The sequence below is a fragment of the Pyrgilauda ruficollis genome, unplaced genomic scaffold (assembly GCF_017590135.1).
Source record: "Pyrgilauda ruficollis isolate IOZ18807 unplaced genomic scaffold, ASM1759013v1 scaffold66, whole genome shotgun sequence".
Classification (NCBI taxonomy): domain Eukaryota; kingdom Metazoa; phylum Chordata; class Aves; order Passeriformes; family Passeridae; genus Pyrgilauda; species Pyrgilauda ruficollis.
Window position 1 is genome coordinate 4,485,236 of NW_024528377.1, and position 14,558 is coordinate 4,499,793.

Consider the following 14,558-nt stretch of genomic DNA (forward strand, 5'->3'; position numbering starts at 1 on the left):
CATTCATGCACTTATCTGACTGTAGAAAATACATACCATCAGTGAACCTTGCGAAACACTCCATGTGCGATTTGTTTTGATCAAACTTTTAGAACAACTTTGAAGCAAAAGTTTTAACTGTGGAACATAGAGCAGCCTTCAGAAAGAAAAACTGCCAGTGATGCAGATGTGGTTTCCCTCATACCCTTTGTTCCAAAAAATGGAAAAACTTCGGACTCCCAGAAACCACTGGGAGTTCTGGGTGCATAGCACCTGGCAGGGTGAGCATCTGCAAATACATTTTATTTGATGGCTACTTAACATAAAGCACTTGAGCCCCTGAACCAAATGTCCCTGAGTGAAACAGAACCAAGGCCTTCCATCACTCCCTGGCTGAGCTTCCTACTCATGAGCCCAGCAAGTCATGCCACTACCCTACAGCCCAATAATTATATTTGCAAAATCATGTGAGGGGGAGGAGGAGCACCTTCAATATCCTCATAGAATAGTCTCAGCTTCAGAACAGCTCATGGCTTGGAGCAAAAAAGCATTTTCCTGGGAATAGAGTGGCATGGTTTTGAACACCCTTCATCCTTTGGGCTGAACATGTTCCCCGTAGTGCTCGTGGTGATGACTCTGCTGCCAGCCTGTTTGCTGTGAGTTATTCAGAAACAAAACTTGTAAGTCTTTCTTAGGTGTGGCATGAACACAGCCAATTTATCCAGCCTAAATGGTATTTGGGGCAATAATGACTTGCCTGAGAATTCAGCCAGGTTTGGGCATATTTTAAGCACCATGATCCTGGTTTTACCAAGATGACAGCAATTCTAAGCCAAGCAAAGCAGAAAAAGGCTGCAAAGCAAGGGACTTGCAGAACTTTGTTGCCTAAGGAAGCCATTTGGCAAAGCACATGCTGGGATTGGGCAGGATTTATGCACCAAAATTTTACCTAAATACCTAATTTATGCATCTAGGCCAATATAAGTCAAGCTGTGCTGCATGCACTTCTCTGCTAGGGAAAAAAAAAAAAAAGATTCTGCATGGTGGAAGGTATCCACTGTTCTGGGGATTAAGAGCACTTGCTCTGTGCTTTACTTAGGCTGCTTGGGGAAATATGAGGACATGACCACTCCCACCTCAGGAGCCCAAAATGCACACGATTTCCCCCTTGCTGTTGCCAGGCAGCTTTCCACAGCCCCTCACAGGAAGAGCCATTACTCACTTTACTCATCATCTAAGGGTTCTTGCTCTTGGGAGAGAAGGGAACTGTTTACAGAATGGCTCGTGTTTTCCCCAGAGTACTGTTCCTCCAGCAGTCCATAAATCTCAGGTGCTGTCAGTGCTGAGTGGAAATGAAAGGTATTGCTGGACAGGGAGGAATTCTTATCTTGAATTCAGTTACTTAAAGATAACTCCAGATCTTCTCACATTCACTGCTCTTCGTGTCAGGAATATCTTGTGTGGGACAACAGGGATTTAAAGTTTTGACCACATGGCACGATGGGGACCAAACCACAAAACAGCTTGTCTGTCCAATTTTATTTTTCCTGAGGTGTTCAGAATGGGAGAGGGGACAAAGCTGCCTGTCAGCTGCGAATCACAAATGTTTTGTGGACACAGGAACGCTGCGAGACTTCCCAGCTTCAGAGCTTATTCAGAAAGTGGTTTTGCAAGGCAAGGTTCTCTTAGAAATATCATGGCCACGGCACAGTTTTAGTAATTGACATTTGTCATACGTAAAATAAGCCATAGGGGTGGATGGCTGTTCATAAATGCACACACAATCGGATTACTCACGTGAATTAAACTACACACACTGGCACAGAGAGTCATTTCTGCAGCCGGGGACTGTACCTGAATTACTGCCACCTCCCTGAAACACTGACAACGCGCATCCATGCCACAGCCCAGGCATGGGATGGGGCACAAAGCACAGAGAGCTCGGCTCGCATGAAAGGGAATACATGTCATCCCTTTACACTTTGAGGACTAACCCTTTACATAAGCAATTCCAAAACCGCCCGAAGCGGAGGGTGTGAGAAGAGCGCGTTCACCGGGGGAGGAAATAGGACAAAACTTTCAATTTCCTTTGTCCTTACGGACGCGATCAGGGGCTGCCAGCGGCGGAACCGAGCATTTTGGAGTTCGCAGCGCTGAGGGGCGATCGCGGGCCCGGGACGAACGAGCGGCGCCGGGGCGATCGATCTCGGAGCGGCGCTGAGCCGGGCGCGCCCGCCTCGCTCTGTCCCTCCCTTCCTGCCCCCGGCACGGCCGCTGCACATCGGATCCCGCCCCCGTCCCCGCGGGACGGCCCCGGCCGCCTCCCGGCGCTCCCTCCATCGCCACCGCTCCCTCCTTCCCTCCCTCTCTCCCTCAGAGCCCGCCGGAACCGCCTCCGCCGGCCGGGCGCGCCCCCGCGGCCCGCGCGCCCCCGCGGCGGGGCGGGCGCTGCGCCCTCCCCTCCCCAAGGTGTTGGCGGCGGCGGCGGGGACGCGCTCGCCGCTCGTGCCCGCGCCGCCCCCCCGGCCGCGCTCCCCTCGGCTCTGCCCGGCTCTCCCTCCCCGGCTGCGGCGGCTCGGCCATGGCGGAGCTGAGCGCGGAGCGGCTGCGGGCGCTGCCCGGCAGCTGGAGTTACGGGATCAGCCAGGGCGGCCGCGTCTTCTTCATCAAGTGAGCGCGGCGCCGGCCAGGAGGGGAGCGGGGCCGGGCCGGGAGGGGCGTGCGGGGAAGGGAAGGAGAGGAGAGGAGTGGGCCTGCCTGACTCGGTCCGTGTGTCCGTCCCCGCAGCGAAGAGGCGAAGAGCACGACCTGGCTGCACCCGCTCACCGGCGAGGCCGTGATCACCGGGCACCGCCGCAGCGCAGGTAGGACCCTGCCCGGAGCCCTGCCCGAGCCCAGCCGGAGCCCAGCCCCGAGCCCAGCCCCGAGCCCAGCCTGAGCCCTGCCGGAGCCCAGCCCCGAGCCCAGCCTGAGCCCAGCCCCGAGCCCCCGGCTCGGCCGCCCCCGCCGCCCCTGCCCCGGGCGGGCTCAGCCCGGGTTCCCCACAGCCCCCCGGGCAGGTCCCGGTGGAGCTTTCCCCTCACTGGCGCAGTTGTTCCCCGCGGGGTGAGCAGCGCCGCGGCCGCCGTGCAGTCCTGCATGGCCAGCCTGCTGGGCAGTTTCTCCTCCCGCTGCCCCCGAGTTGTGCCTGTGTAATGTATCTGTCTCTGCTTTCCCTCCGTCGCCTCGTGTCACCCCTGCGAGGCTGTGTAGTTACCATTAGAGACCGCCTCGTTCCTCTCGTGCTCCTCGCTGGCTACCCCGGTTATCCACCTGCATAGCATCCTTCCCCAGTTTAGCACGAAACCACTCAGCGTATTTCTATTTCCAGCAGCGCCTAGATTTAACCACGATAGGTGTACTAGAAATGTAGGGGCTGATTTCGCCAGTCACCTAGAAACCCTTTTTCTCCCTGCGCTTCCATCTAGGCTGAGAGTCTGTGTGGTTTCCAAGTGACTGGGAGAGGTGGAATGGGTGGGAGGAAAAGGGGCTTGAAACATTAGAAATAACTTGGAGGGAGGAGGGTGGAATCAAGTCTTTGCTTCTGCTGTTTGTTCCACTCTGGAGAAGTATCAGCAGGAGGTGCTGGAGGAGGAGGATTTACAGCAGACACTCCGGAGAGCCGGAGCCAAACTCTTGGCTGCTGGAGCTGCACGCAGGCTGCTCATGCCGCTGGGAGGTGGTGGAGTGTAGTAATACGTGCAGTTGTTTTTATGTATATAAGCACTTGGATAATCACGGGGAAATAATCTGCAAGTGAATTGGTCTGTATCAGATTATTTGCTTTTTATGTTTGGTTAATACTTATGCATTAAGGAATCAGAAACAGCTTTTTAGAAAACTGTGGGCAGCCTTTCTTTTTTCTTTTTCTTTTTTTTTTTTCTTTTTGTTTTTGAGTTAGGAATAGTTAAAAAACCACAGGTTTCTGGCTGTTAGAGCCCTGCAGTTTGATTTGCAGCGAAGGTTCTGTTGTTTGTAAGAAGTCATTTGATGCTGGGAAATGGAACTACTGATTGCTATCAGGCTCCTCTTGCTTCTGCTCTCAGTGCTCGGATTGAGAAAGTGGCCTCCATCTACAGCAGTATGCATGGGGGCAGCTGTGTGTGAAGTGTTTTTCTTCTTCAACACCGGCATTAGCTGAGTATTAATTCTTTTTTTAAGCTATTCCCACTGTCCTTGTTGACTGATGATGATTTCCCAGTAATTTTCCAAGTGTCTCATTTGTTTCTGCTGTTAAGTGCCTTCTAAAGGAAATGCAGCTTGCTTTTGAGTGTCTGGAGTATTGTGTGTAACAGAGCAGAGTTATCATCAGGTAAATGAAACTTGTTTCTGAACGCAAGGCTGAGGCATGACCTTTGATACACTGACCATAATTCATCAGATACCACAGTGTCTAAAAACCAAATCTGTTCCTGCAGTTCTCCTCATTCATGTGTATGTTAATGAATCTCTCCATACACAGATATAATCAAACAGAATTATTCTGGGGTTTATCTCTCCCTTTGCTCTGACCATTGTTCTGGAACCTAGTCAAAATATGTTCAGAATACATCTTCTCTTAAGAAACAATTTTTGAGTGAATGGTACTTCTTTTGCAGATGTATATTATTGTAAAGCTCTCTGTTAAATAATTCTGTGAGGCATGTTCTAGACAGTGAGGAAAGCTTTGTCCTCCATTATGGATTGAAGTGCTTTTTATTCTTTGAGCTATTCAGCACTGGAAGGGTATTTTTTGCAAAGTTCTTACAGCAGCCATAAATACTTCTGCTGGAGAGACTTCCTGTTTGCTGTACTTTGCCCCGTGCCGTTATCAAAAGACACCTTGATTTTTGTTCTGCAGAAGATGGGAGTGAACAAAAAAAAGCAGCCAGAGCAAATAAGTAATGAGGAGGATAAAAACCACCACATAACCCAGCCTGATTTTTTTTTTTCCTCCTTTAGGAAATGCATTCTTGCTTTTATACTTTAATAATTCAATGAGAGAGTGCTACCTATCAATCATTATTTTTATTGATGGGGGCAAACTTTTAAGGGTGGAGGTGCCCTACATCTCCAGAGCTTCCATCACGCCCCAAAACTGAAATTTTGACCATTAGTGGTATGAGGTTTTTTAATATCTGGACTCTTAAGAGTGGTAATAGAAAGGAAGAGATGCACCCACATCCTCTACTAGATTTACATGGAAAATGATTTTCATGTAAAATGCAACAGAGTTGTAAACACTGCAGGAGCACTTGTTAGTCACAACAGTGGTGGAATTATGCTAATACAATGCTAATGCTCTGTGGTGCAGTTGATATGGTGCCTCTTAAGGAGCTTGTGACTTGCATGTAGCTCAGTTAGATGGATTTTTGTTCAGATCTCTGCCTGCCAGGTGAGCTGATGCTGCTGAATTTCAAGGCAGGGAGATCTGGTGATGACCCCGAGTTGCTGGGCAGAGGAAGGAATCTTAAACGAGGGCACACTTAAACCATCCTTGTTATTATTTGAGAACCAGAAACCCCAATCAGGTTTTCAGGTGTGTAGCTTCTCTTGGCTTACAGAATTCACACTTAGGCAGTCTGGTGAGTCAATTCTGAAATCCTTGTTTCTGGGGCTGAAGGTCTCAACATGAGGAATCAGACACAGTGTTTTACCTACCTTAGTGTTAGGGAGTAGACCAGGATGGCTAGCATCATTTCTCATTTCAAAAGGTAATTGGAATGTTTTGCTGCTTGTTTTCCAGACTTACCCACAGGTTGGGAGGAAGCCTATACTTTTGAAGGTGCAAGATATTATGTAAAGTAAGTTTGTCACAATACTATAATTTTAAATTAGTTTGTCTACATGTTGCTGTAATTCTGAATGCTTTCCATACTGAACTCCAGTGTTGTGCTATAAATCCAAAAGGAGCATTTAAATTTGTCACAGGGTATCTAGTCCTTTGTTTACTGAATTCTGCAGAGCTAAAACAATCTCTTGACTGTTTGTGTTAATTAAAGCTGTGTGAGGATGCAGATTCAAGTGCAGTTTCTGCTGTGAATGTAACCATCTAGCAACAAATGTCCTTGCAAGCCAAGAAAACCTTGAATTTGTCTGTTTGCTTGACATTTGTGTGTGTACCCTCCTGTACCACAAATGCTTTCACAAAGGCAAGATCTTACTTCATCACTGGGAGAAGAGTCTTGATTTCAGCCCTGTTCTCTAATTACATGGTTTAAAGCCACACTGAAGGTTTAATTTGGCCATTTTCTTTGCAGACCTCCTGCTTCTAGCATTGATTTCCATTTTTTTTTGGTTTTTTTTTTTTTTTTTTTCTGGTTTTAGTATGTTTTGAGGAGCACGTTCACTGTGGTAGCCTTGCTGTCTGTATTGTCTTTTTGGATGAGAGACATGAAAATCAAGCTCTTGTGTAGAAGTCCAGAGGGTGTATTGGTTGGATTTACACAAACTTCTTACAAGCTTTTGCTCTCCAGATAGTTAGACCATCCTTATCTGGAAAAATTTTAAGTGGCACCTATGTATATTTGGTTAACATGCGTCTATATTTTCTGTTTAACAATTCATGGGCTTTTCTCAATTCATTCAGAAGTTTTTGCTCACTGCACTGAGTGTTTGGTTTGCTGTCTTTAAATTAAAAACGTCATTAGTGTGGTAACTTTTATGAGTGAAGGTTATAGACAGAGTTTATAGACTGCAGGTAGGTTTTTTCTGTGTTGCAGTGTTGAGCACAAAGCTGCTGCTCTGTGTAAGATGCATTGTAGACAGTGTAAGGTGGGTGCTACGTGTGTGCTTCATGGTTTATTTTATATGAGCGTGTTTGATTTGGTCCTGAACAAATTTTAAAAATATACATTGAAGCATAATGCTCCCAAAAATCTGACCAGAATAGGCACTGTGCTGTCTAGGAGGGCAGATTGATTGTTGATAAACAACGTGTTTGTTTTTCTGTTCTTTTCTGCCTTCTTGCAATTGACATTGCAGGAGTGCTGAGTAGCAATTGACCAGAAATACACCAGACTGAGGACAGGGATCCACTGAGAAATTCACCTCTGGAGTTCTGTGCAGATTGTTAAATGAAGACAAGTGAGAATTAGAGAAAGCTGTGTTTGTGTGTGTATACAATGTGAAAAAAATTCTTCTGGAGTTTGAGATGGAACCTTTTCTTGTAGAATAAGCTTATGAACAGTGTGTTGGCCAGCTGCAGTAACTGGAAAATAGCAACTTGAGTTTTGCTGGAATAAACAAGTTGTGTGAACAGCTGTTGTAGATCTCTTCAGGACAGACTTACTGAGTGCCAGGTTGTTTGTGTACCCTTGTCCTTCCAAGATCTTGTGTTCAAGGTGTTACCATAACTGTGAGGATGCACATGGAGCTGATTGTTTTGCTGATAGCCAGCGCCAAATAACTCAGTTTGTGTTTAAAAAAGTTGTGCTGTCTTTGAAAACACGTTGCACAAACACTTCTCTGGGATTTGACAGATGTAGGAGGATGGCAGGGATGGTGCTGTCAGGCCTGCTGAAAGGTTCACGTGGTCTGACCAGTTTGGCATCCTCAGTTAAATACTGGTTTGTTGTGTAGAGTCTCAGGTTGAATTTGAATTCCTGCCCAGTGATAGCTTCTCCTTTTGAAGCTGTCTCACATTCAGCCCTGCTGGTGCTCGAGAGGATGTGAGAGCTAACGTAGACAGGGTGACAACGTTATAATCACTGTCTTCTGATCCTAGGCAGTGTAACTCGGGGTGATGTGTTGATTACAATAATTCTGGTTGTCTGAATTTTAACTACTGTGGGGCTTCTGCATGAGGGGCAAACAGCACTGGCTGTTGTGACCTTCTGCCATGAACCATGTGTGGATTTTGAACCATAACCTGCTCATTCGTGTGTATTGATTTGCTGAATATTAGCGTTTGTTATGTCAATTGCAGCCTAATAAAACCATGTCAAAACTGTAAATATTGAAAGCTTGTTTGTGGTTAGGTCTGAAAGAAACATATTGTTTTATGTTCCATATGAGTTACAAGGAAATGAATGTTAATGTCATGCTTTTGGTGCTTCAGCCACTGAAACCTGTCTGTTGCATTCCTGTGTCCAGTCAGAGTTAGACAAGAAGGGCAGTCAAGTTTCCTGATCACATAAATAATTTGACCTAACTTCTGAGGCACAGCTTCAAATATGTGGGTTGAATAGAAATGTTTAACAACCTTCCTTTATGGTAAGATCTTATGCTAGACTGTGTTTGAAAATAAAAACCTTTTGAAAATTATTCTTCTGGTTCTTTAATAATAGGTCTTCAGTGTTCCAAGTGGGTGTGTTGCTGAATCTATTACTGTGCTTTTTTTTGGCTTTGATGTAGTAAACACTGTATAATCAAATTGGGATAATGTCGAGGAGATAATCGTCAGCTAAATCTTAACATTCCTTGCACTGACATTTCAAACAAATGACTCAGTATACAGATGCACTGAAATGTGATTCTTTTTAAAGGACACTATTTTTCTTGGGATGTGTGCACTCGGTTTCAGAATAAGTAAATACCAAACAGTGACTATTTTACGCATTTTTTTCTCTCCCATGGCATTGAATTTGTTCTAGTTTTAAAGTGGAAAGATACACTAAAACAGGGACAGATAAGGAGTTGTTCCCATTGCATACTGTGGTTTTCTGTTGGTGTAGGGTTGTCGTAGTAAGTTGATGCTAGCTAGGACTTTGACCTTTTTGGCATGTTATTTTTTCTGGGTTTGTTTTTTGTTTTTTGTTTTTTGTTTTTTGTTTTTTTTTTTTTTTTTTGAGCAGTAGAATATTTGCTAATGACAGAATCATTTCTCCACATCCTCCTCACTCACCTCTGGTAAACCCAAATGACAAAAGGTGTTGTTTGCTATTTGGAGTTAAAAATGTGCAATGCCAGGATACCTTGTAGGGAGAGTGGTTACATTGTTTAGGGGTTTTGTCTCTTTCAGGGTGAGGAAATCCGGGTTTGTTTACTTCACATCAGACCTGTGTACTGGCATCCCTTCACTGGCACTTGGTGGGAGCTCTGGCAGTAAACTTTGCTGAAATAATGCTTGGTTTGGTATTTATACAACTAAACTTTTACCCAGAAAAGCCTACCCTTGACTGTAGGACTGATAGCATTCAATTATAACATTTGTTACTTTCAGTTAAGTATTGAATTTTCTGTATTATGAAGCAAAACTCCTGAGGCTTGAAAATAGCAGCAAACTTGGTATTTTTCTTTTGTCCTGCTTAGGGTCCTTCACTGGACTGGTTACTTGTGCTGAGTGTATTGTGTACTCCTGAGCTCTGAAAAGTTAAGGGCTTTCTCCCCAAAACACATCTAAACTGGATGGTTGTATGGGAAACTTATTTATGTTATTTATAAGTGCCCAAGGAAAAGGACCCCACAGGAAAATCCCATTATGATACTTCTCAGTAGAGAAAATACACCTGGTCATGGGTCTCAGGCTCCTCACCTGGTAAGATCATTGAGAATTTCCAGCTTGATGTTTTTAGGACTTTGTGATGGCCTCATAATCTTTAGGCACCAAAGCTCTGGGTTTGAGGACCATAAAATTAAATAAATGTGTGTGTGCATTTATGCATGTGTTTGAGAAACCCTTATCCTTGGTTAAAATGACCCAATGATCAAAATTCAGGCATTTTCTTACTTTTCTTGCATTTTTGGTTCTCATTGCAGTAGTTCTAAATATGTGTTCCATTTTTAAATATGTTTTTTCTTTTCAAACAAGGGTTTTATTATTTAAATTACTAATTTGCCAAATAAGGTTGTTCTAAAAATCAATCCAAAGATGATGTTTGTGGAATTTTGCATCACTCTGCCTAGGCTGGTTTCTACAGAAGTACTATTAGGTAAGCTTTTTGGATGTTAGAATTTGATTTTTCTTAACTTTGCTGTAAGACTGACACTTTTTGGGCAGGTCAAAAGCTGACTGCAAAAGTGCTTAAAAACTCAAAGAATTAAGAGGGTTGAAATTTTATTTTTGGGGTTTTCTCTTGAAGTTTACCCTTTTCTGTGTTCATCAGAACAGTTTTTGCCTGTTGTTGGCTGAATCAAGGCATTGGCAAAGCCTGGCCAAAGCCGAGGTGATTTCACTGTTGCATCAAATAAAGGTTTTGTGTGCTTTTATAGAGACTTTTTGTCAGTGCAGGTTTGTTTATTGTAGACATGTAGCTTGAAAATTGGGAAGGCAAGAAAAATTTATTAAGTGATTAAAAGGGATAAGATCTCATTCAGCTCCGAGTTTCTATTGTTTACTAAAATAAACCTGTGCTCATTGAGAATTCAGCTTTCGTTTGAACCTGTGTCTTTTATGTGCATTCTAAAGATCTTTCCCATTCAGCTGAGACTTTCTCCAGAAAAATCAAACAACAGCCAGTGGTGTTTGCAGAAAAGCCCTTTCTTGAAAGGAAAAAATGGAATTTGAGAAAAATACGAACAGATGAAACAGTTTTTCTCCAAGACTAAGAATTGCAGTATTCCTCCCAGAAATTCAGTTTTCTTTTTACCTCTAACCTTTATTTTACTAAAATGAAGAATAAACTTAATTCTTTTTCTTACATGGTGAGACCTGTAGGTGAAATAATGGTGGACTTAGCTACAAAGCTACCCTGTGCCTTTTGTAGTGAGCAAAGCTGTTCAGATAAGGAGAACTTTTTTTGGGGAATGCCTGCACATTTATTGTCTTTTTGAACATTTGCTTCTTTCTATTCCAAGAACCAAAAATACCGCAGAGCTGGAGCTGGGTGTGGAGGTGGAAGGATTCTAGGCACAGGAAGAAATGGGTGTGGGTGTTTGAACATTTGCTTCTTTCTTCAACTGAAATATTCCAAGAACCAAAAATACCGCAGAGCTGGAGCTGGGTGTGGAGGTGGAAGGATTCTAGGCACAGGAAGAAATGGGTGTGGGTCACTGGAGAGGTGGGACTGCATCCAACAAACAGCTTCTGATGGGTTGGATGTGCAAGGACAGGGCTGTAGGTAGTGCTGGGCTGCAGGAAAAGCCTAAAAGGGTGGGAGCAGTTGCAGAAGGAGTGCAGAGACAACCAGGCAGAGAGAAGCAGTCAGGAAAAGGAGTGGGAGCTGATTTCCTAGGAGCAAACTTAATGGGATTTCTCCCAGAGGGAAGGGTGGCAAAAGTTCACCCTGCACAAACAAGTTGTCTGACGGCAGTGCAGGTCTGGAAGGGCCCATTATCCCTGGCTTAGGAGTCTGTTTCAGAGTTAGTCTGGGAGGTGGAATATCAAATGTGAGCGTTAGGAATTGCTGTGCTTCTAAAGGCTCTTTTTGCCTGTGACGTCTGTGGTTGATATTTTGAGCTGTCTCTTTCCTGAAGTGTGTTTCTAAATTGGGTAATACCTTAAATGCTTCAGTTTCACTGAGAAGGACTTGAAAGTGTGAGGGAGCTTACTGATTTTTTTTTTCAACGCTTGTAAGAATTAATGAATAATTATTTAAAACCACAAAAATACCTATACATGAGTAGTTACATGAAATACTGAAGTCCATGAGAAGGGTATTGAAGACACTCAAACTTTTTTGATGTCTATGACCAAGTTAGTAAATTGGTCTCTAGCTTTAGAACCTTGTTTTTGAAGTGGAAAGATCTTTACCCTAGCTTTGGTCTTCTTTGGTGATTAAGTACTAATAGCAGATAAAGTGGATGTGTTCTACATTTACTACAGTGAAGTGAATCCTTACATGGTCTTTCATTTTTGGTATTCACCATGTGTGAAGGATGGCAAAAAGCAAAGGAAATGCTCATCAATCAAAACTTTCATGTAGGTGGTTGCTGCAATGTTTAATAAATATAGTGGTACATTTTTTCCCCCCAAACCCTCTCCCTTTGCAAAAAAAGATAATTGATGTGCCTTCTTGAGAATGATTTTGGGGCACATAACCATTATTTCATCTTCCTGTTGTGTCTGGGTGCTGTGCAGGTTCTTTTTCTTCTCCCCATCTTGGAACCCATATCCTGTAGCAGCAGGAGCTGAGGGACACTTCCAGAAACACCTCACCTCTACTGTTATACAATCCACCTCTATTCATTAGAACTTTCACAGGTCCAAATTCAACCTGGTGCCTTTTATGTTCTGCTTTTGCTTTAAAGGAGTTGCACCCACTTTTTCTTTGGTTTTTTTTTGTTGGTTGTTTTTATCCCTGTGGTCTGACAGAGTTTTGGTGTGCTGATCAGACCTGGTGTCTGTTGTGGTGTTGCACCAAGCCTGTTTTTCCTGCACATGTTTATGTTACCCCAGCTCTTATTCTAATGAATTACACTTGCATTAAAGCTGAGATACACTGGGGCTGGCAGTGCAGAGCACTCCTCAGCTGGCTCCTGTGAGAGGGGGAGAAGGCTCCTGTGGAGCTTCAGGCAAAGAAATCCTTGCTGGAAGCAAAGCTCCACAGCTCTGACTGCTGGGATTTCTGCCAGCGTGGTGCCTGGATGTGTGTTCTTTTCTGTGTTTCAGTAAGTAAATACCTAAATTTAGACTCTTTCCCCTCCTCTCTCTCCCTCCTCCCTTGCCTTCTTGCTTTGGGATGTGTGAGATAACCATGCCTTTCAGTTCTCTTGCATTTGGTTGAAGGGAAAGGGTTCCATGATAGTGATGTTGAAGAAGCTGCATGAGGAGCCACCATCAGAAGTGGGAATTTGGGGATGGGAACTTGACAGCAGAGGCACTGCAGTGAAACTCTGCTTCCCAGTGCTGGCCAGGACAGGAAGGTCTGGTTGTATGGTTGCTTGTGAAGTTGCATCTTTCTGCTCCAGACCTATGAAACTTGAATTGAATACTTGTTTGAAATCTGTGGGGTAGGGAAAAAAAAAGGCTTTTAAGACAGTATTTTGAGTGGCTATGTGGCCTGTGATTGTGTTGAAGCTTTATATAAACAATTAAAAAGACTTCTGCATATGCAGGAGGCTCCACAAACTTAGTTCTTCATAGCTTTCTCCACTGTGATTTAGTAAGAACAATTATTTGTAAGGAAAGGTATATTGTCATGCAGCCTAACCTTCACAATTGGCTCCCTGCTTTTTCTTCTTCCAGAATCTATTAGAAATCATGTTGAATAGAAACAAGTGTTTTAAAAACAAATTTTGTGCTTTATTAACTGGAAATGATTCAGTGTTTCAGACCAGGCAAGAGAGGTCCTAGTAAGAAAAGGTGTTTGAAAGCAAAATGCTTGGTGAAAGTTCCAATTTCAAATGCCATCTTTCCATTCCAGTATTTCCTGGAAGCTTTTATCATGTTTACTACTCACTGAATAAGTAGGATACTGTAATTGCACAAATCCTGCAAAAATGCAGCTTTGGATTTTGTTCTGAGCTGTACTACTAGAAAAATTCTGTCATTCTGGTTTTTTTTTATTCCCTTTTTTTTATTAAATCCTGCAGATGGTGCAGCTGCTGACCAATGTCCGTAATATTTATCATTTTTGAAATCTATTTTTGAGATGAGTAAAAACATGTCATTGTATAATCTTTAAAATTTTTCAATGAACTTGGCTTATAAAAAGGACAGAAATCTCTTTTGGAAATAAAATTTTGTGAGCAACAAGAATAAACACATGGTGCTCTGAAATGCTTACAGTGAAGAAGAAAACCTTTTAATCTGATTTACTTGAATGCCTAAAAGGGTAACTTGGTTTCTTCATGGCTAAGACTGTGGTGGGGAGAGTTTTGTTGTGGATTTTAGATGTTGTTCACACCATTTGGTAGGGTTGCTTTTGTATTTTTTGATGAAAAAGGAAAATCCTCTAGATGAATAAGAAACTCTGTGGTTGAAGTCTTTTGTAAAGTTTGATGCAAAGGTTGAAAAAGAAAGTTGCAAACAAGAATACATGTTTGAGCAATCAGTGTCGTAAGAGCAAGTGTTCATTTTAAGGATGAATTTTAATCAGAAGAATGATGCAAGCTAAACCTCATTAGATATTCGCATCATCTGTTCTGATCTGAAATCTCTCTTGTGGTACAAACTCAGATCTTCTCTGCTTGATGTGGGTATCAGTTGCTTACCTGGTCTGAAACACTGAAATATTTTCAGTTGTTAAAGCACACAAATGTTACTCTTTTTTTCTCCCAATTAATAACATTTCAGCTTCTGCTGATTGATCCATCTTCTTTGTTCTGTCAGCAGAGTTAAAATAATTTGACTTTTGAATCAGTAAATTTTGAACTAATTTAATTGAAACCTAAAGATATCCCCGTTACAGTGAATTTTGGAGGAGTAGGTCACTAAAGCTACGCTAGGTCAGACAGGAGGTGGTTATGAGCATTGTCCTACAATGAATGGCCAGCAGGAGCAGGGAGCTCATTCTGTCCCTGTCCCTGCTGGGGTCACACCTGGAGTGCTGTGCCCAGCTCTGGCCCCTCACTTTGGGAAGGACTTTGGGACCCTTGAGTCCATCCAGAGGAGGCAGCGAGGCTGGAGAGGGGCTGGGAGCACAAACCCTGTGAGGAACCCCTGAGGGAGCTGGGGGTGCTCACCTGGAGAAAAGGAGACTCAGGGGTGACATTATTACATGACTTATACCTTTCAACCC

At 43.5% G+C, this 14,558-nt stretch overlaps 1 protein-coding gene across 10 annotated transcripts in view; it reads left to right on the forward strand.

Annotated features, from left to right (window-relative positions):
* Positions 1–2,445: 2,445 nt before the first annotated feature.
* The window catches only part of PLEKHA5 (pleckstrin homology domain containing A5), a 161,527-nt gene continuing 149,414 nt past the window's right edge, over positions 2,446–14,558 (forward strand). For 9 of the 10 annotated variants that reach the window (XR_005956555.1, XM_041484404.1, XM_041484406.1 and 6 more), the window contains exons 1-3: positions 2,446–2,649; positions 2,767–2,843; positions 5,744–5,801. Coding sequence is in view for 9 of the 10 variants with exons in the window: in XM_041484404.1 (XP_041340338.1) it covers positions 2,561–2,649; positions 2,767–2,843; positions 5,744–5,801 (224 nt within the window). In the remaining variant the exon portion in view is untranslated. Of the gene's footprint in view, positions 2,650–2,766; positions 2,844–5,743; positions 5,802–6,981; positions 7,048–14,558 lie in introns of those variants that run through there. The other variant, XM_041484407.1, reaches the window with a different exon arrangement.